The 20013-nt window shown below is 41.4% G+C and overlaps 1 protein-coding gene across 1 annotated transcript in view; it reads left to right on the forward strand.

The window, feature by feature from the left end:
- The first annotated feature begins 140 nt into the window (after positions 1–140).
- kif22 (kinesin family member 22) overlaps positions 141–20013 on the forward strand; it is a 46753-nt gene continuing 26880 nt past the window's right edge. Inside the window, exons 1-7 of the mRNA XM_035745210.2 lie at positions 141–329; positions 532–727; positions 932–1059; positions 1591–1745; positions 2088–2297; positions 10552–10948; positions 16778–16895. Coding sequence (XP_035601103.1) covers positions 534–727; positions 932–1059; positions 1591–1745; positions 2088–2297; positions 10552–10948; positions 16778–16895 — 1202 coding nt within the window. The 5' untranslated portion in view covers positions 141–329; positions 532–533. The remainder of the gene's footprint in view (positions 330–531; positions 728–931; positions 1060–1590; positions 1746–2087; positions 2298–10551; positions 10949–16777; positions 16896–20013) is intronic.

Here is a 20013-nt window from a genome sequence, read left to right on the forward strand (position 1 = left end):
GGGTAACAGTATTCAAATCGAACAAATGTATATTATATTGCTTACTTGTAAATTGCAACATTTACGTGATTTTAATAATTACATTTTTGGAATGAGGAAGTGGTGGAGGAAGTTTACGTCATAGGTCATACGACCTAGAGTGCCGATTGGCTCAGTTTGGTGACGGCCCCTGTGCTTCATCGTTTGAAAATATTGGGCGGAAGGCCATTTTACGATCGTTTAAGTCTTTATTTTTTTTGTCAACAAATTCTGCCGTCATTTACTTTAGCAAACATCTTGAACTTTTTTTATACAAACCACATTTTATAGAGAACAGGAGAAAACTTTCGGTAAGGTTGAGTGTTTTATTCGCTTTAGATTCTCGACAACTGACCTGGCTAACGACATCTAACAACAAAGATAGCCAGCGGTCTGCCTGCCACCCTATGTGTTTCGAGCTTGTTTGCTAGCTAACATTAGCTGGCTACCCCGTGTTTATTGGACTCTCATTGTCAGTTTCTAGCTAAGTAAAGGTAATTTCTTGTTTCATAGACATGGCGGCCCAGCGCGTGGCTGAGGACGTTGCGAGAGGAACCAAACAGACAGCCAGGGTTCGGGTCGCGGTGCGCCTACGGCCCTACATGCACATGCAGGACCAGAAGGGCGAGGGGGCCTGCGTAAGAAGACTGGATACGGAGACCCTGGAGATAATCAACTGGAGGAACGCCACAGAGACTCTGCAATACCAGTCAGTGGCTTTTTGCCTGATACAATATCAACCTTTTTCATCACATGCCAGTTTATTTTAATACTTGATTAAAAAAAAGTGGTTGAACATAGAAGACGATGTGTTTGGGGACCAAATGGATCACTTGCTCTCTTTCGTGTGTGTGTGGCACAAAATACCACAGGCAACAGACTGTGTCCCTTAAAATTCTGTGGTGGGTTTCAGGTTTGATGTCTTCCACGGTGAGGAGACAACTCAACAGGAGGTGTTCCTCTCCTCAGTGAAGCCCATTCTGGCCCACCTACTGAAAGGACAGAACGCCAGCGTCTTTGCCTACGGCCCAACAGGAGCTGGTATGTCAAAGGGCTCTCATTTCATGTATTCCTTTGAGGGCGATACAAGGTACTGTCAATGAGTTACTGTCACAGACTGATTTCAGGTTAAGCGAGGTTATGTCCTTCCACTGCATTTTTTCCTCTTCCATCTTGTTTATATCATTGATGTTTCTAGAGCTGCTTATCAGCGCTGTGCGTATATGCAACTTTGACTATACCCTAATGCAACGGTTCTCAGCCTTTACAGTGACCACCAAATCAGTCATAAGTTGCAAAAAAAAATCGGGTCAAATTTCTGGTCCGTTTTAGTAGTGAACGTAACATATTAAATGCACCTTTATTACAAATTGGGAAAATATATTTTAAAACATTAATGCATTCGGTACTGCCCGCGGATCACGGCTTGAAAACCACTGCTCCAATTTGCATTATCAGTAAATGGCTCAACAAGAGTGGTTAGCAGCAATATTTTATATCTGGAAGCATGCTAGAAAACTCCATTATCCCCCAGCCAGCACCAACCGCCTGTTCCTCTATCTCCTCACCCAGGGAAGACCCACACTATGTTGGGCAGTCAAGAACAGCCAGGGGTGATCCCACGGGCGGTCCGAGGTGTCTTCAACCTGGTGAAAGCCAAGGAGAGGGAGCACGAAGGCTGGGACTACAGCATCGGCATGTCCTACCTGGAAATATACAACGAGAAGGTAGGACTGGGTGGTCTGATGTTTTATGAAATATGCTTAGCTGTTTTGTTTGGTTATAATTGTTGCTGGTATTTATTGTGATGCATTGTGAGTGCTTTCATGTTTTTGCAAATATGTCCTTAATCAATTTTTCATTCCTCGCCTCAAAACACATCAGGGGAGAAAGTTAGAGGGGAGAGACCTTAGATCCTCTCCTCCAATGCATTTTTGAGAATGAGGTGGACACAAAGAATAGAAAGTGAAATGAATGTTGAATCAATGATTTGGTTTTATTGTATTGAGACTTTTTTTGGCAGTATTTTTACATCTCATGGTCGGTCCCTGCCTCCTTCCCTGTTCCAGGTGCTGGACCTGTTGTCCCCCAGTGCTCAGGATCTGCCCATCCGAGAGGACAAGGACAGGAACATCCTCATCCCGGGCCTGACCCACACGCCCCTCTCCTCCTTCTCCAACTTCCACTCTCATTTCATCCCTGCCAGTCTCAACCGCACCACGGCCTCCACCAAGCTCAACCAGCGCTCCAGCCGCAGCCACGCCATTCTACTCATCAAGGTTTCTACACACTCTGACTCCCATAGGTTTATATATTTCCCATGAATGACTTAGTATTAGATGCATAACATGACATAGATAGATTTACATAAAGCATCCCTCTGGTTGCTGCTGCTATGCCTGTTGGGACAATCTCGGAGACGTAAAGACCTCTGTCTTTAATAGCACCGTCCGTGTGGCTAGTGAATAAGGCAACTCATATTTAGCAGTCTGAACACAGATTTAGATATCTCTGTAGCAGAGCCATAGATGGAGCACGAAATGATTCCCTACCCTCTCCCTTCCTCTTTCCCTCCACTCTCCATACCTTTATCCTTCTCCACTTTTCTCCCTTGCTCCTTCCCCACCATACCTTTATCGTTTTCCCATTCTTCTTTTCCTCCTCAATTATAATGCTTAATTCTAAATGTGGGCCTTGGTAATAATGTTAGTGGGAATAACACTAGTGGGAATTTATCGCTTCTCCTTGTGCTTTAAGCAAATTGTCTGAATTACTGTCTGACTGTGTTAAATCTGAATGATTAATTTTGGATGATTTTTAATCTGGATTGTTTGATGCCAGTATCAGATTGGCTGAGAGAGATTTAGCTCAGTACAAATATAACTTGGCTGATAACTAAAACAACTTGCCCCAGCATCTCGCCCTCTGTCAGCCCATAGTGAACCGAACCATGAACCAACGGTGTCACAGCACACAAATAACAATCCTGGACAGCCTTTCCCAAGTTGTAACCATGCCCATGAAGTGTAGCGGCAGACATTCTATCAAAATGGACAATGAGGTAGCCAGCTCAGCCTCTCGTGAGAATGAAATCATTCCCAAGGTTAGCAATGTTTGTTCTGTCATATGGAAGTGGTTTGGGTTTGAGGTCTGATGTTCAGCAAATCAATGTCCTGTGCAAAGTGTGTCTCAAGACAATTGCCACCTGACGTGGCAGCACAACTAACCTCTTCCAGCACCTGAGACAGAAACACGCAGTGGAATGGGAGGAATACGTGAGACTACACAATGCTGATACTTCCAGTTGTCCCACTCCCAAAACGTCTGGTAAAAGACAATATACCATAGCCGCAGCATTTTCAAAAGTCATTCCATATAACAAGAAAAGTTTGAGGTGGAAGGAGATTTATCACATAGCAAAATATATGGTCCCCATCTATACAGTGGAAAAGCCTGGCTTCAAAAAGCTGCTAAACACAATTGACCCCAAATATCAGCTACCAAGCCGCAAGTATTTTGCGGAAGAAGCATCGCCACGGTTATACATTGCTACCTGCGAAAGAGCAGTGGTGGGGATAAAGTACTCAATTTATCATACTGGAGTAAAAGTAATTTACAAATGAAGCACGTGTGTTTAGTAAGTAGAGATGTCCAGAATGCTTTCTTGATAAGTGTGTGAATGTGACCATTTTCCTGTCCTGCTTTTGATTGTCCGGGGGAAGAAAAAAAAGTTTATTTTTTTTCTTTAGGAATGTAGTGAAGTAAAAGTTGTCAGAAAATATAAATAGTAAAGTACACATACTACCGTAATTTCCGGACTATAAGCCGCTACTTTATTCCCACACTTTGAACCTCGCGGTTTATACAATGACGTGGCTAATTTATGGATTTTTCCCGCTTTCACAAGATTCATGCCGCCAAAAAACTGAGCACCGTCACATTTGTGACGTAAATCGAGCGCGCTCAAACTTCCCATCATTCTGATTGCGGTAGTAATTTTGTCACCCTCATCATGGCAAAGACACGGAGAAATGCATATGATGCAGCGTTCAAGTTGAAGGCGATCGATCTGGCTGTTGGAAAAGGAAATAGAGCTGCTGCATGGGAGCTTGGCCTTAATGAGTCGATTATAAGACTTTGTAAAAAGCAGCGTGAGGAACTGACTCAGTGCTGAAAGGCAACAAACCTTTCAAGAGGGAAGAAAGGCAGATGGCCCAAAGTATTTGCAGCCACTCAACATCAGTGTAAATCGTGCATTTAAGGTGGCGCTCCTTGTTCAGTGGGAGGCTTGGATGACAAGTGGGGAGAAATCCTTCACTAAAACGGGCCGCATGCGAAGAGCAACTTATGGTCAAGTCTGCCAGTGGGTCCTGACAGCGTGGAGTATTGTCAAAAAATCCACTATCATCAACGGGTTTCGACTGGGCTGCTGCGTGTTGAAGGGGCAGCATGAGCTCAGCGGGGTATTTGCCTCCGGATGAAAGTGACGAGAGCGACAATGAAAACGATCCAACATCGGATGAAGCAATTCTGAGGCTATTCAACTCCGACACCGAAGGAGATGACTTCAGTGGTTTCAGTGCACAGGAGGAGGAAGATAGTGACCAATGACTTTACTGGTAGGCTACTGTTTAATTTTTGTTACAAGCCATGTTTCGTTTAAAGGCTGTGTAAAGTTCATTTGTTTCAATGTACCTGTAGGCACCTGCGGCTTATAGACACGTGCGGCTTATTTATGTACAAAATACATATTTTTTAAATAATTCAGTGGGTGCGGTTTATATTCGGGTGCGCTTAATAGTCCAGCAATTACGGTTCTTAAGTAAAAATTATTTAAAGTACTACTTAAGTACTTTAGCCAGCTTCTCTGTGACTCTTTCGCAGTGGTGTAATGTGTCGTACTTTTCCACCACACGCCATATCTAAGCTTGACAGTCCCGTATATAGATGAAGAATGGACATTGCTAAATGTGTGCCTCTGGACATACTTCCCCGATGACCATACGGGTGAAATAATAGCCCAGGGTCTCGAAGACGCACTGGCATGGAAGCTGACCGAAGACAAACGGTGTGCATGATAAAAGCATTGCTCTTGAACAAGTGGACCCGTCTGCAGTGCTTTGAACACAGGCTTCCCCTCGCTATCGTTAAGTATGACATTGGATAATGCAAATGCATTCAAAAAATGAATCTTCAGACCAGCTGTAGAATTATTCTTTTTTTTAAATTATAATAATAATTTACCTTTGTAGCTTGTTGTAATTCTACCAATCCAATAGAAAATTAACCACAGGCATGTTTAAAGAATAACAACAATATGGACTAAATGTAATTGATTAGATATCTTTTCAATCAAAACAATTAAATATGTAAACATATAGGCCTGTGCAAACAGCTACAATGGTCAAACATTCCTAAACAATGTAGTAGTAGTACTATACAAGGTGAAAAGTTTTTGCCAATGTTTTTTGTCAAATAGAAATAAGGCCTATCAAAACCTGTTACATCACGATGTGTGGGCATGCTGTGTTTGTTACATTACTAAAAATGTTGCCATTCTAAATATTATTTTTGTTTCTTAAAAGAAAATAAATATACAGAGAATGGTTTGAAAGACCCTCGGATTGACCGTGCCATCGGGGTATGCAAAAAGGTTGTCATCAGCTTCAAAAATAGCAGAGATATGGTTTTGGTACAGGCTGTGCTCAATCTACCAACTCCGAGTCCTAACCAAGTGGGGTTCAAGACAGAAGATGATTGAACGAGTCCTGAAGCAGGAGAAGGCCATAGCACGGGTCATGGGCTCCGAGAAGAAAAGCAGGCACCTGGTGCCCAGCTGGCAGCATATCAACGTTTTGGAGTCAATGAACAAAGCCATAAGCCCACTACAATAATTCACTGATGTGCTGTCTGGTAAAGCCTGTGCTGCATCTGTTCAACACCACCTGCAGCCAGGGGAGGGTGAGAACAGTCTCGTAAAGCAAACCAAGAGCGCCACACTGGAGTATCTAAATGACAAGTACAGTACGATGACCCTGCCACAGATGACCACCTGGATATGGCTTCAATCAATCAAATGTAGTTATAAAGCCCTTCTTGCATCAGCTGATGTCAAAGTGCTGTACAGAAACCCAGCCTAAAACCCCCAAACGGCAAGCAATGCAGGTGTAGAAGCAGAACCGGACCCCCGGTCCAGGAGAAAATACATAGCAGACAACAAGGTTGAGGGCATCAAACGAGATGTTTTGGAGCTCCAGTCTCTGCTAGCTGAGAAGAGCACACCTCAGCCTGCCACAGCTCTGCATGTGTGCCTAGAAGCTGAACCTGTGGCTAAGAAGAGCAAGAAAATACTTGCATCTTCAAGAAGACCGTAACGTCTGCCTCCCAGTTTATTTTTTTATTTCACCTTTATTTAACCAGGTAGGCTAGTTGAGAACAAGTTCTCATTTGCAACTGCGACCTGGCCAAGATAAAGCATAGCAGTGTGAACAGACAACACAGAGTTACACATGGAGTAAACAATTAACAAGTCAATAACACAGTAGAAAAAGGGGGGAGTCTATATACAATGTGTGCAAAAGGCATGAGGAGGTAGGCGAATAATACAATTTTGCAGATTAACACTGGAGTGATAAATGATCAGATGGTCATGTACAGGTAGAGATATTGGTGTGCAAAAGAGCAGAAAAGTAAATAAATAAAAACAGTATGGGGATGAGGTAGGTGAAATGGGTGGGCTATTTACCAATAGACTATGTACAGCTGCAGCGATCGGTTAGCTGCTCAGATAGCAGATGTTTGAAGTTGGTGAGGGAGATAAGTCTCCAACTTCAGGGATTTTTGCAATTCGTTCCAGTCACAGGCAGCAGAGAACTGGAACGAAAGGCGGCCAAATGAGGTGTTGGCTTTAGGGGTGATCAGTGAGATACACCTGCTGGAGCGCGTGCTACGGATGGGTGTTGCCATCGTGACCAGTGAACTGAGATAAGGCGGAGCTTTACCTAGCATGGACTTGTAGATGACCTTGGAGCCAGTGGGTCTGGCGACGAAATATGTAGCGAGGGCCAGCCGACTAGAGCATACAAGTCGCAGTGGTGGGTGGTATAAGGTGCTTTAGTGACAGGACCATCTAAACTGAGCTGTCAAGCTAATTGATGTCCACAGACACAGACCCAGACACAGACTCGCTTGAGTGGTGGAAGCTTCATAAGGCCAACTTCCCAAGACTGAGCGATCTTGCAAAGAAGTACCTATGCCCCTTCAGATAGGGTCTTCAGCACAGGTGGAAACATTGTAACATGCCATAGGACATGCCCCAAGCCAGAATCGGTCGACAGACTTGAGTTCCTCTCCAGAAACCTATAGGAGCAAAGTAGAATATCGTTTTGTTTGACAGGAATGTAGTATTTGTTTTATTTTGCACAAAGTCCAGACCTGAATCCAATCGAGAATCTGTGGAAAGAACTGAAAACTGCTGTTTCACAAATGCTCTCCATCCAACCTCACTGAGCTCGAGCTGTTTTGCAAGGAGGAATGGGAAAAAATGTCAGTCTCTCGATGTGCAAAACTGATAGAGACATACCCCAAGCGACTAACAGCTGTAATCGCAGCAAAAGGTGGCGCTACAAAGTATTAACTTAAGGGGGCTGAATAATTTTGCACGTCCAATTTTTCAGTTTTTGATTTGTTAAAAAAGTTGAAATATCCAATAAATGTCGTTCCACTTCATGATTGTGTCCCACTTGTTGTTGATTCTTCACAAAAAAATACAGTTTTATATCTTTATGTTTGAAGCCTGAAATGTGGCAAAAGGTTGCAAAGTTCAAGTGGGCCGAATACTTTCGCAAGGCACTGTACCTACCCAGGCCCAATTGCTTCTGCCAAATTTAAGGCCCTTCCCGAAATACGAAATAACTTTGTTAGTTCCTCTCTGTCAGTCACGCTCTGCTCATGGCGGCTCTGTTTCTGTGAGTATCCTTTGCTCAATGACTAGACATTCAAGAGCAGTTGGCTCCTTTCGTCACTCTAAACTCTGACAAAACTCAAGGAACCTTATTTTCCATTTCATATGATGCAGCTCTCTGCCCCACTTATTGCAGAATCGTTTACCTGTATTTTTAACTTGACAGTTGTTCCTATGATCTTGAAAGCTGAGCATGTACTCCCCCTACACGAAGGAGATGATCCTTCTGACTTAGATAAATTGAACCATATTTATCTTGGCTTTCCAAAGTTTTAGAATCCCTGCCCAACTCTCAGCTAATATATTTTTTTCTCTCTCATCCTATTCTAAATGTGCACCGTTTTAGAGCAGGTCATGGTACCGTTTCAGCTGCTACGCTTGTTCTAGATGTTTTAAATTGCTTAGATCATAAAAAAACATTGCTGCCTTATTTATAGACATTTCCAAGGTATTTGAAACTTGACCATTACATTCTCATTCAAAGGCTGACTGAAATGGGCCTAGATCAGTTCTCAAACTGAAGCCTATCTGTCAGATCGGACACATTGCGTGATTTCTGATGGTGTAAACCAAAGTCTAGTTTCGGGTATATTACAAAAGGTGTAACGCTGGGATCGGTATTGGGACGTGTTCTCTAAACTATTTATGTGAATAATATTGATCTCTGTTTATAATATTCATTTGTATTCAGAAGACGCTTATCTATGCTATTGCCCAAACTGTTGACCAGGCTATGTTACAAAAAGTTGGTTTAAAACTTACAGTGCCTTCAGAAAGTATTCACACCCCTTGACTTATTCCGCATTTTGTAACAAAGTGGGATTGAATTACCTTTTTTTCTCTCAATGAACTACACAAAATACTCATGTCAAAGTGGAAGAAAAATGTAACATTTGTTAAAATTATGATTCTTAAAAAAAAATGTATAAAAAAAAAAACACTCTTGATTTATATAAGTTTTCAAACCCGAGTGTTAGAATCACATTTGGTAGAGATTACAGCTGTGAGTCCTTCTGTGGCTCAGTTGGTAGAGCATGGCGCTTGTAACGCCAGGGTAGTGGGTTCGATTCCCGGGACCACCCATACGTAGAATGTATGCACACATGACTGTAAGTCGCTTTGGATAAAAGCGTCAGCTAAATGGCATTTATTATTATTATTATATTATTTCTAGGTAACTAAGCGCTTTGCACACCTGGATTATACAATTGTTTTATTTTAACCGTTCTTCAAGCTCTGTCAAGTTGATTGGTGATCATTGCTAGAGAGCAATTTTCAAGTCTTGCCAATTTTAAGTCAAAACTGTAACTAAGCTACTCACTAACATTCAATGTCGTCTTGGTAAGCCATTCCAGTGCGTATTTGTCCTTGTGTTTTACGATATTGTCCTGCTGAAAGGTGTGTTTGTTTCCAAATGTCTGTTGGAAAGCAGACTGAACCAGGTTTTCCTCTAGGATATTTGCCTGTGCTTAGATATATTCAGTTTCTTTCTATCCTAAAACACTCCCTAGTCCTTGCTGATGACAAGCATACCCATATGAAGAGTGGTACTTAGTGATGTGTTGGATTTGCCCCAAACATAACTCTTCATATTCAGGACATAAAGTTAATTTCTTTGACACATTATTTGAAGTTTTACTTTAGTGCCTTATTGCATGTTTTGGAATATTTTTGATTCTGTACAGGGTTCTTTCTTTTCACTCTGTCAATTAGGTTATGGAGTAACTACACTGAACAAAATAATAATTTAACATGTAAAGTGTTGGTCTTAAAGGCACTGAAATAACAGATCCCAGAGATGTTCCATGTGCACAAAAAGCTTATTTCAAATGTTGTGCACGAGTTTCCTTACATCGCTGTTAGTGAGAATTTCTCCTTTGCCAAGATGGCCCATCCAGCTGACGGGTGTTGCATATCAAGAGGCTGATTAAACAGCATGATCATTACACAGGTGCACCTTGTGCTGGACACCATAATAGGCCACTCTAAAATGTGCAGTTTTGTCACACCACAATGCCACAGATGTCTCAAGTTTGAGGGAGTGTGCCATTGGCATGTTGACTGCAGGAATGTCCTCCAGAGCTGTTGCCAAGATAGTTGGCTTGTTCTCATTAAAGACCCGTAGATCACTTCATTACTACCTTTTTTTGTTTGCCAAACTATACAAGCTTCCCACTTACCTTACTTAGTTCTTAATGTATAAAAACATGACGTAAGCAACCCTGTGAACAGGTTTGGTAACTCTTGAGGTTCCTCGGGTCTCTACCGAACTAGGTAAATCCACTTTTAGTTTTAACACTCCCCATTTTTGGAATCGCTTACAAAAATGCATTATGTTTGGATTTGCTCAGTTTAAAACTGACAAATGAGTTCATGAGGTGTGCAATTGTTTTGATTGACTTTTGATAATTTGTTTGATTGCTGTGATTGATCTAGTGTACTTCGTATTGTATCTTGTATTTTTATATTTTCTTTTATGTCCTCAGGGCACGATTGAAAATGAGACACCTGGTCTCAATTGAGCTTCCCTGAATAAATACAAGTTAATCATTCCTTCTGCCTCTCTCCAGGTGGTGCGTACACAGCGCAACCCCCCGCACCGGCAGCAGACAGGCAAGCTCTACCTCGTGGACCTGGCCGGCTCAGAGGACAACCGGCGTACGGGCAACAAGGGCATCCGCCTAAAGGAGAGCGGTGCCATCAACCTCTCCCTCTTCACCCTCAGCAAGGTGGTGGACTCGCTCAACGCGGGCGGCGGCGGGCGTGTGCCCTACCGTGACAGCAAGCTGACAAGGCTTCTGCAGGATTCGCTGGGCGGCTCGTCCCACTCGGTCATGATCACCAACATCTCACCCGAGTACACATACTACTTTGAAACCTTCACAGCACTCAACTTTGCCGCCAAGTCCAAGCAGATCGTCAACAAACCCTTCGTACGGGAGACGGTGACCGTGCCATCTGTACAAGGTGAGAAAGGGGCGATGAAATTCAGAGGTCTTTATATTATGGGCCCGTTCATTGCAGGCAGCAAGTAATATGGCACAGCACAATTATAGATTTTGATGGATTCGAGTTTTGACAAGAACCCTGGTGCCCTGAACCCTGGTGCCTTTTTTCCTGGTGGTTCTTACTGTTTGACATAAAATTATACTAATCACAAATGAAACTTTATTTATTATTTTTTTCTTTTTCTTTTAGACAGCCATGTATTTATTAATGACTCTATTATACAATCATACAATCAATTTGACAAAGTTCTTGCCAATCTAACTTCCAAACAACATAAAGTTAATAATTTATTTGAATGGTATATCTCTACTGATGAACTGGGTGAATCAAGATGTAGCCTCGGTCTATTCACAATACAGGTGAATGCATATTATTCCAATGGAGTGTGTGCGTGCATTGAGTTGAGCTTGTTTTAGCTACAGATTATTACCAATCCCTCCCATTTAGGACTTCTTATATTGGCAACTATTAGAACATATATTATTTTATTGTACTGATCAACAACATTTACATAGAAGCATTAATTTTATAGAAGTGTGTGCAGTCTCTTTTAATAAAGTAATGACTCATTTACAAGGCAGAATGTGGCTGTTGAATCTGACTGTGCTTATGGAATCTAGTAGAAGCCAGATGGAGTTGAGGTAGACTAAGAAGTGATTAGATTTTTTTTGTGACGAGGGAGACGAGTTAATAACGTTTGGTCACAATCAGCTTTGACGTCAACTTATTTTTTTATGCATATTATCACAAAAAAAGTACTAGGGAAGTGAATTCCGCTGTAAGCTAGCAAGTAAAGTTAGCTTCCATTTTTAATTGTAGCCTAGCGGTATCGTCTTGCATCGTAAAAGTGTTCTAGGCTCTATGGACATTGTTTTGCCTACAGTAATGAACAGTTTCTACATGTTGTGGTGCATTATTCACGTGTGATAACTTCTGTGCAGCGTGACTGAGCTAACAATGCAGCCTAGACAGCTCTAGCAATGATTGAGTAAATGGAGCAGGCACTTTGCTCTTGACACTTTTAAGGGGCTATGCTCATTTAGACTTGATCCCCTCAATCACGTGAGATACTTTTGAAAGAACTGACTATAACAGATCATAATACAGAACCATTATTTATTTTGAAAAAGTACAGAATTTACAGAGTACCGTGCAACACTAGTAAGCTGTAATGTATTATGGAAACTATCCCAAAGTTAAGGTTCTTTAGAAAACCCGGTTGGATGATTCCCAGAAACAGGGAATAAGCTGGGAGGGGACCCTCTTACAAAGATTTTTTTTTTTTTTTACTGAGAACTTTGAGAAAGTTTACATTATATAAAAACCCAACTTGGCGTGAGAATGCGCTTATCCTCCCACAAACTTTAGATAATGTGTACACAGTTTATAGTGGGAGATGTATTACGTCGCAGGGCAAAAGTAGTAGCCTTGTGCAAATGGGGAATATATGACTCTTAGGTAGCCGAGCTAAATATAATAAGATGCAAACATTTGCCGTTAGTGAGAAGAGTGAAACTTTATTTTTTTGTCTTTGCATTCCAAAATAATTAGAAAAATACATTTCCATGACCATTGCAGAATAAATTCCTCACCTTTTGTGACTGGTGGTTTCATAGGCTACTTGCGAAGTAGTCTGTAGGCTTACAACAAGTTAGTAGGCTATCATTCGTCCCATCTCTCATTTAATTGGACCCACGTCACAGTAGGAAATTAGATAGGCTATTTAAAGTATTTTGCTCTATGCGATCCAATCCGAAGCGCAGTTTAATGCTTGAATAATGTTTCACCCTTTCAATTGACATTTGTAAGCTAGACCTACAGTTGAAGTCGGAAGTTTACATACACTTAGGTTGGAGTCATTAAAACTAGTTTTTCTACCACTCCACAATTTCCTTGTTAACAAACTATAGTTTTTGCAAGTCGGTTAGGACATCTCCTTTGCATGACACAAATCATTTTTCCAACAATTGTTTACAGACAGATTATTTCACTGATTATTCACTGTATCACAATTCCAGTGGGTCAGAAGTTTACATACACTAAGTTGGCTTTGCCTTTAAACAGCTTGGAAAATTCCAGAGAATTATGTCATGGCTTTAGAAGCTTCTCGATTTACATAATTTACATAATTTACATAATTTCTGTCAATTGGAGGTGTACCTGTGTATGCATTTCAAGGCCTACCCTCAAACTCGGTGCGTCTTTGCTTGACATCATGGGGAAATTAAAAAATAAATCCTCTAAGACCTCAGAAGGAGCTCTACAATTGTCCAAGTCTGGTTCATCCTTGAGAGCAATTTCCAAACGCCTGAAGGTACCACGTTCATCTGTATAAACACCATGGGACCACGCAGCCATCATACTGCTCAGGAAGGAGATGCGTTCTGTCTCCTAGAGATGAACGTACTTTGGAGTGGAAAGTGCAAATCAATCCCAGAACAACAGCAAAGAACCTTGTGAAGATGCTGGAGGAAACCGGTACAAAAGTATCTATATCCACAGTAAAACAAGTCCTATATCGACATAACCTGAAAGGCTGCTCAGTAAGGAAGAAGCCACTGCTCCTGAACCACCATAAAAAAGCCAGACTACGGTTTGCAACTGCACATGGGGACAAAGATTGTACTTTTTAGAGAAATGTCCTCTGGTCTGATGAAACAAAAATGGAACTGCTTGGCCATAATGACCATCGTTATGTTTGGAGGAATAAAGGGGGAGGCGTGCAAGCCGAAGAACACAATCTCAAATGTGAAGCACGGGGGTGGCACCATCATGTTGTGGGAGTGCTTTGCTGCAGGAGGGACTGGTGCACTTCACAAAATAGATGCGATCATGGTAGGGAAATGATGTGGATATATTGAAGCAACATCTGAAGACATCAGTCAGGTTGTTAAAGCTTGGTAGCAAATTGGTCTTCCAAATGGACAATGACCCCAAGCATACTTACAAAGTTGTGGCAAAATGGCTTAAGGACAACAAAGTCAAGGTACTGGAGTAGCCATCACAAAGCCCTGACCTCAGTCCCATTGGAACATTTGTGGGCAGAACTGAAAAGGCTCGTGCGAGCAAGGAGGCCTACAAATCTGATTCAGTTACACCAGCTCTGTCGGGAGGAATGGGCCAAAAATCACCCAACTTATTGTGGGAATCTTGTGGAAGGCTCCCCGAAACTCTTGACCCAAGTTAAACAATTTAAAGGCAATGCTACCAAATACTAATTGAGTGTATGCAAACTTCTGAGCCACTGGGAATGTGTTGAAAGAAATATAAGCTCAAATAAATCACTCTCTACTATTATTCTGACATTTCACTTTATTAAAATAAAGTGGTGATCCTAACTGACCTAAAACAGAATTTTTACTAGGATTAATTGTCAGGAATTTTGAAAAACTGAGTTTAAAGTATTTGGCTAAGGTGTATGTGAACTTCCGACTAACTATACATATGAATATTCTACTGTCAAGTTTCTTGTGTAGACAATATTTAATATCTAAGCATAATACATACATACAGTTGCAAGAAAGTATGTGAACCCGTTGGAATTACCTGGACTTTCTGCATAAATTGGTCAAACAATGTGATCTAATCTTCCAGTAAGTCACAACAGACAATCACAGTTTGCTTAAACTAATAACACACAAATTGTTGTGTTTTTCTTGCCTATTTTGAATAAATAATTTAAACATTCACAGTGTAGGTTGGGAACAAATGGTGAATATCTAGGCTATTGACTTCTAGGCTAATTTGAGTCAGCTAACCTGGAGTCCTATCAATGAGACGAGGTTGTTGTTGGTTATAAAATATAATGCAATATAAACAACTCACAATGTGAGTCTGCTATTCACAAGAAGCATTGCCTGATGTGAACCATGCCTCTAACAAAAGAGATCTCAGAAGACCCAAAATTAAGATTTGTTGACTTGCATAAAGCTGGAAAGGGTTACAAAAGTATCTCTAAAAGCCTTGATGTTCATCAGTACACGGTAAGACAAATTGTCTATAAATGGAGAAAGTTCAGCACAGTTGCTTCCCTAGGAGTGGCTGTCCTGCAAAGATAGCTACAAGAGCACAGCGCAAAATGCTGAATGAGGTTAAGAAGAATCATAGTGTCAGCTAAAGACTTACACAGATCTCAAACATGCGAACATCTCTGACGAGTCTACGATGCGTAAAACACTAAACAAGAATTGGTGTTCATGGGAGAACACCACGGAGGAAGCTACAAAAAAACATTGCTGCACGTCTGAAGTTCGCAAAAGAGCATCTGGATGTTCCACAGCGCTACTGGCAAAATATTCTGAGGACAGATAAAACTACATTTGAGTTGTTTGGAAGGAACACCACACTGTGCGGAGAAAAAAGCACAGCACACATCAAAACCTCATCCCAACTGTAAAGTATGGTGGAGGGAGCATCATGGTTTGGGCTGTTTGCTGCCTCAGGTCTTGGACAGCTTGCTATCATCGACTGAAAAATGAATTCCCAAGTTCAGCCTTGTATTCTTCTGTAAAATGTTTCTGTCTGCCAATTGAAGCTCAACTGAAGTTTGGTGATGCAACAGGACAACAACCCAAAACATAGCCTTCTGGATTGGCCCAGTCAGGGTCCTGACCTCAACCCGGTTGAGATGCTGTAACATGACCTCGAGCAGTTCACACCAGACATTCCAAGAATATTGCTGAACGGAAACAGTTTTGTAAAGAGGAATGGTCCAAAATTCCTCCTGACCGTTGTGCAGGTCTAATCCGCAACTACAGAACACGTTTGGTTGAGGTTATTGCTGCCAAAGGAGGGTCAACCAGTTATTAAATCCAAGGGTTCACATACTTTTCCCACCCTGCACTGTGAATGTTTACACGGTGTGTTCAATGAAAACACAAGATATTTTGTTATAAGATTACGCAGACTGTGTTTGTCTATTGTTGGGACTTAGATGAAGATCAGATCAAATGTTATGACCAATTTATGCAGAAAGCCAGGTAATTCCAAAGGGTTCACATACTTTTTCTTGCCAATGTATATCAGAACCATTGCAGAATAAATTCCTCACCATTTCTGGTTATGTTGAGACGGTTGAGTTTATATTTCCTGTTTTTTCCCGAAGTAGCCATACAACAATTTACCTTCCACGTATCATTTAATTGGGCCTATTAGATAGGCTATTATTTCTAGTGTTCTATATTCATCCAACGGGCAGTGTGGTTTGTAAAATTTAACAGGTGAACAGTTTATTTTGCATTGAAGTGTCGGCTGTCACTAAGTAGGTCTACTGTAGTATACTGTAGTATACTCAGATAGTGTATAGACACTATTTCAGAATTCGCGGGCAGTGCAGCATATTTAGGTTCCATAAAAAGTTAATGCAAACCATTATTGCTTTCAAATGGTCTGTTTACAAGTCCACAACAATTTGCAATTGTTGGTCTTTCAGAAACGCCTCGCAGAGACATTGGTAGAATGGCGCCGGAGGGGATGGCTGACGTTTTACGTGCTCCTAAGTTCAAGATCACTATTTCCTTTAGATACTGACTCGGTCTAATTCCAGTAGGTCCAAAATATACAGCAAATAAGGCCATAAAAGTAGATTTTTATGGGCGAGTTATAATCTCGTTAACGCGCCAGTTTTTACAACTGGTCTGATTTTTAAAACGGGAAACATTTAACTCAATTTATTTGCATGCCCAGTCTTGGTGACAAATTTACGTAGTGGTTATTTATGAGGCTCCAGGATTTTGCAACATTAATTTTGATATGTAATATCATTGATGTCCCCCCCCTGTGCTGCAGTGAAGAGGTCCAGGGAGGAGCAGGAGGCTGGGCGGTCCGGTGAGCCCCAGAAAAAGAAGCTAAAAGACGTGAAGAAGACTGTTCAGGAGGATCCTACACCCCCAGCACAGCTACACAGGTTGGAGGCCCTTCCCTATTCAACACAATCTATATCTTCCCTACATAAAAAAAATGATCTATAGCAACCTTGACCGTGCAAATAGGGTTTCACAATCAATTAGTCTTCATTTCCGTATTAGCCGAGAATTACAGAAAAACATGTTGTCAGTGTTAGTCATTATGGCCAAGGAATGATCCATATTGGCTCAATGTCCACATCAGTGCATCCTTAATTTACACACCTGACCCAGTTCACCATACCTAATCTGTAATCGTTATGTTCCTTTGCCTTTAAGTCATTCCAGTGTTTAATCGATGTGTTATACATACGTACAGTACCAGTCAAAAGTTGACACATCTACTCATTCCAGGGTTTTTCTTTATTTTTACTATTTTCTACATTGTAGAATAACAAAAAAAATGTTAACTCAAAATATATTTCAGATTTGTTCAAAGTAGCCACCCTTTGCCTTGATGACAGCTTTGCACACTCTTGGTATTCTCTCAACCAGCTTAATGAGGAATGCTTTTCCAACAGTCTTTACTGAGTTCCCACATATGCTGAGCACTTGTTGGCTGCTTTTTCTTTACTCTGCGGTCCAACTCATCCCAAACCATCTCATTTGGGTTGAGGTCAGGTGATTGTGGAGGCCAGGTCATCTGATGCAGCACTCCATTCTCCTTGGTCAAATAGCCCTTACACAGCCTGGAGGTGTGTTGGGTCATTGTACTGTTGACAGACAAATGATAGTCACGATAAGTGCAAACTAGTTGGGATGGTGTATTGCTGCAGAATGTTTTAGTAGCCATGCTGGTTAAGTGTGCCTTGAATTTAAGATGAATCACGTGTCACCAGCAAAGCACCATCACACCCCCACCTCCATGCTTCAAGGTGGGGCGGCAGGGTAGCCTAGTGGTTAGAGCGTTGGACTAGTAACCGGAAGGTTGCAAGTTCAAATCCCCAAGCTGACAAGGGATCTGTCATTCTGCCCCTGAACAGGCAGTTAACCCACTGTTCCTAGGCCGTCGTTGTAAATAAGAATTTGTTCTTAACTGACTTGCCAAGTTAAATAAAGGTTAAATGTTTTTAAAAATGGACTGTCGTTTCTCTTAGCTTATTTGAGCTATTCTTGCCATAATATGGACTTGTTCTTTTTACCAAAGAGGGCTATCTCTTTTATACCACCCCTACCATGTCACAACACAATTGTCTCAAACCATTAAGGAAAGAAATTCCACAAATTAACTTTTAGCAAGGCACACCTGTTAATTGAAATGCATTCCAGGTGACTACCTCATGAAGCTGGTTGAGAGAATGCCAAGAGTGTGCAAAGCTGTCAACGGTTGGCTAATTTGCCTCCCGGGTGGCGCAGTGGTTAAGGGCACTGTACTGCAGCGCCAGCTGTTCCACCAGAGACCCCGGGTTCGCGCCCAGGCTCTGTTGTAACAGGCCGCGACCGGGAGGTTCGTGGGGCCTAGCGTTGTCCGGGTTAGGGGGGGTTTGGCCGGTAGGGATATCCTTGTCTCATCGCGCACCAGCGACTCCTGTGGCGGGTTGGAGCGCGCTAACCAAGGTTGCCAGGTGCACGGTGTTTCCTCTGACACATTGGTGCGGCTGGCTTCTGGGTTTGATGCGCGCTGTGTTAAGAAGCAGTGCGGTTGGGTTGTGTATCGGAGGACGCTTGACTTTCAACCTTCGTCTCTCCCGAGCCTGTACGGGAGTTGTAGCGATGAGACAAGATAGTAGCTACTAAAACAATTGGATACCATGAAATTGGGGAGGAAAAAGGGGTAAAATGAGAAAAGGGTTGGCTAATTTGACGAATAATCAAATATAACAATTTGTTTTACTCTTCTTTTTTTTTTGATGACGACATGATTCCATGTGTGTTATTTCATGGTTTTATTATTCTACAATGTAGAAAATAGTAAAAAATAAAGAAAAACCCTGGAATGAGTAGGTGTGTCCAAACTTTTGACTTGAACTGTAGAGATATGCTAGTGGCATGCTACGACACCGACATGCATTTATTTGTCAGATGGCTACTGTGCGTGTATATAATATTATTTATTGTATTTAAACATTTATTAACATAACAATGTTGAAATGGCTAGTTGAAAGAAGATTGACTTTATAATGTTGGAATTTGTCAAACTGAGTGCTGTTACATGCACACAATAATATAATTATGTGCATAGTCAGATTTGCCATAGTTGTTCGATTGAAAACATTTGCATGCTTTGCAAGATGAATGATTAACCTGTTTACATGGACACATCTGAAATCAGGCAGCCTGATGGCAGTCTGTTAAATACATACAATTGTCAATTCAAATAAATGTTCTACCATAGCAAACATGTTATTTTTGGGAAGCATATTTGATTTTGAATTTGTAACTTATCATTTGTATGTAAAAATTACTCAAGACTCATACATTCAGTTGTTTCTGAACACACTTCCCTCGCGCTAAAGAGATTCGCTCGGCTGGTGCTAGCACACATGCGCAGATCAAATACACTTCTGGAATGCCGATTTTTTTTTAAAGATGTTTACATGTCCTAATAATTCAAAAGATATCTTAGAAAACCAGGTATTTTCATCGCCGTATGCTTACGTCGATTTTGACCTTACGTCCATTTAAGATGAGCACAGTACGGTGTTTACAGGACCTTAACTATTGACAGTTAAAGGTAACCTAATTTAACAAATGGACACTGAAAGATTATACTTTGCAATAATTTATTCATGACCAATCTACAGAAATGCGGACAAAATAAGTACACCCCTAGCTTCGATAGCTGGTGTATCCTCTTTGGATGAAATAACTTAATGGAGCTGTTTCTTGTAACTGTCTATTAGTCTCTCACATTGACTGGGAGGAATCTTTGCCTACTCTTCTCTACAGTACTGCTTCAAATGTCATGTTTGTGGGCTTTTTTGCATGCACGGCCCACTTCAAGCCCCCCCCCCCTACCCAACAGCATTGACTGGATTGAAATCTGGGCTTTAACCCACCATATATTATTTTTGAGCCATTCTGTTGTAGCTTTGTTTGTGTGTTTTGGATCATTGTCATGTTGTTGCATGAGCCATGTTTTGGTTCAGCTTCAGGCTTCAGCTTTTTGACAGATGGCCT

Source organism: Oncorhynchus keta, chromosome 3 (genome assembly GCF_023373465.1).
Source record: "Oncorhynchus keta strain PuntledgeMale-10-30-2019 chromosome 3, Oket_V2, whole genome shotgun sequence".
Taxonomy (NCBI): Eukaryota; Metazoa; Chordata; class Actinopteri; order Salmoniformes; family Salmonidae; genus Oncorhynchus; species Oncorhynchus keta.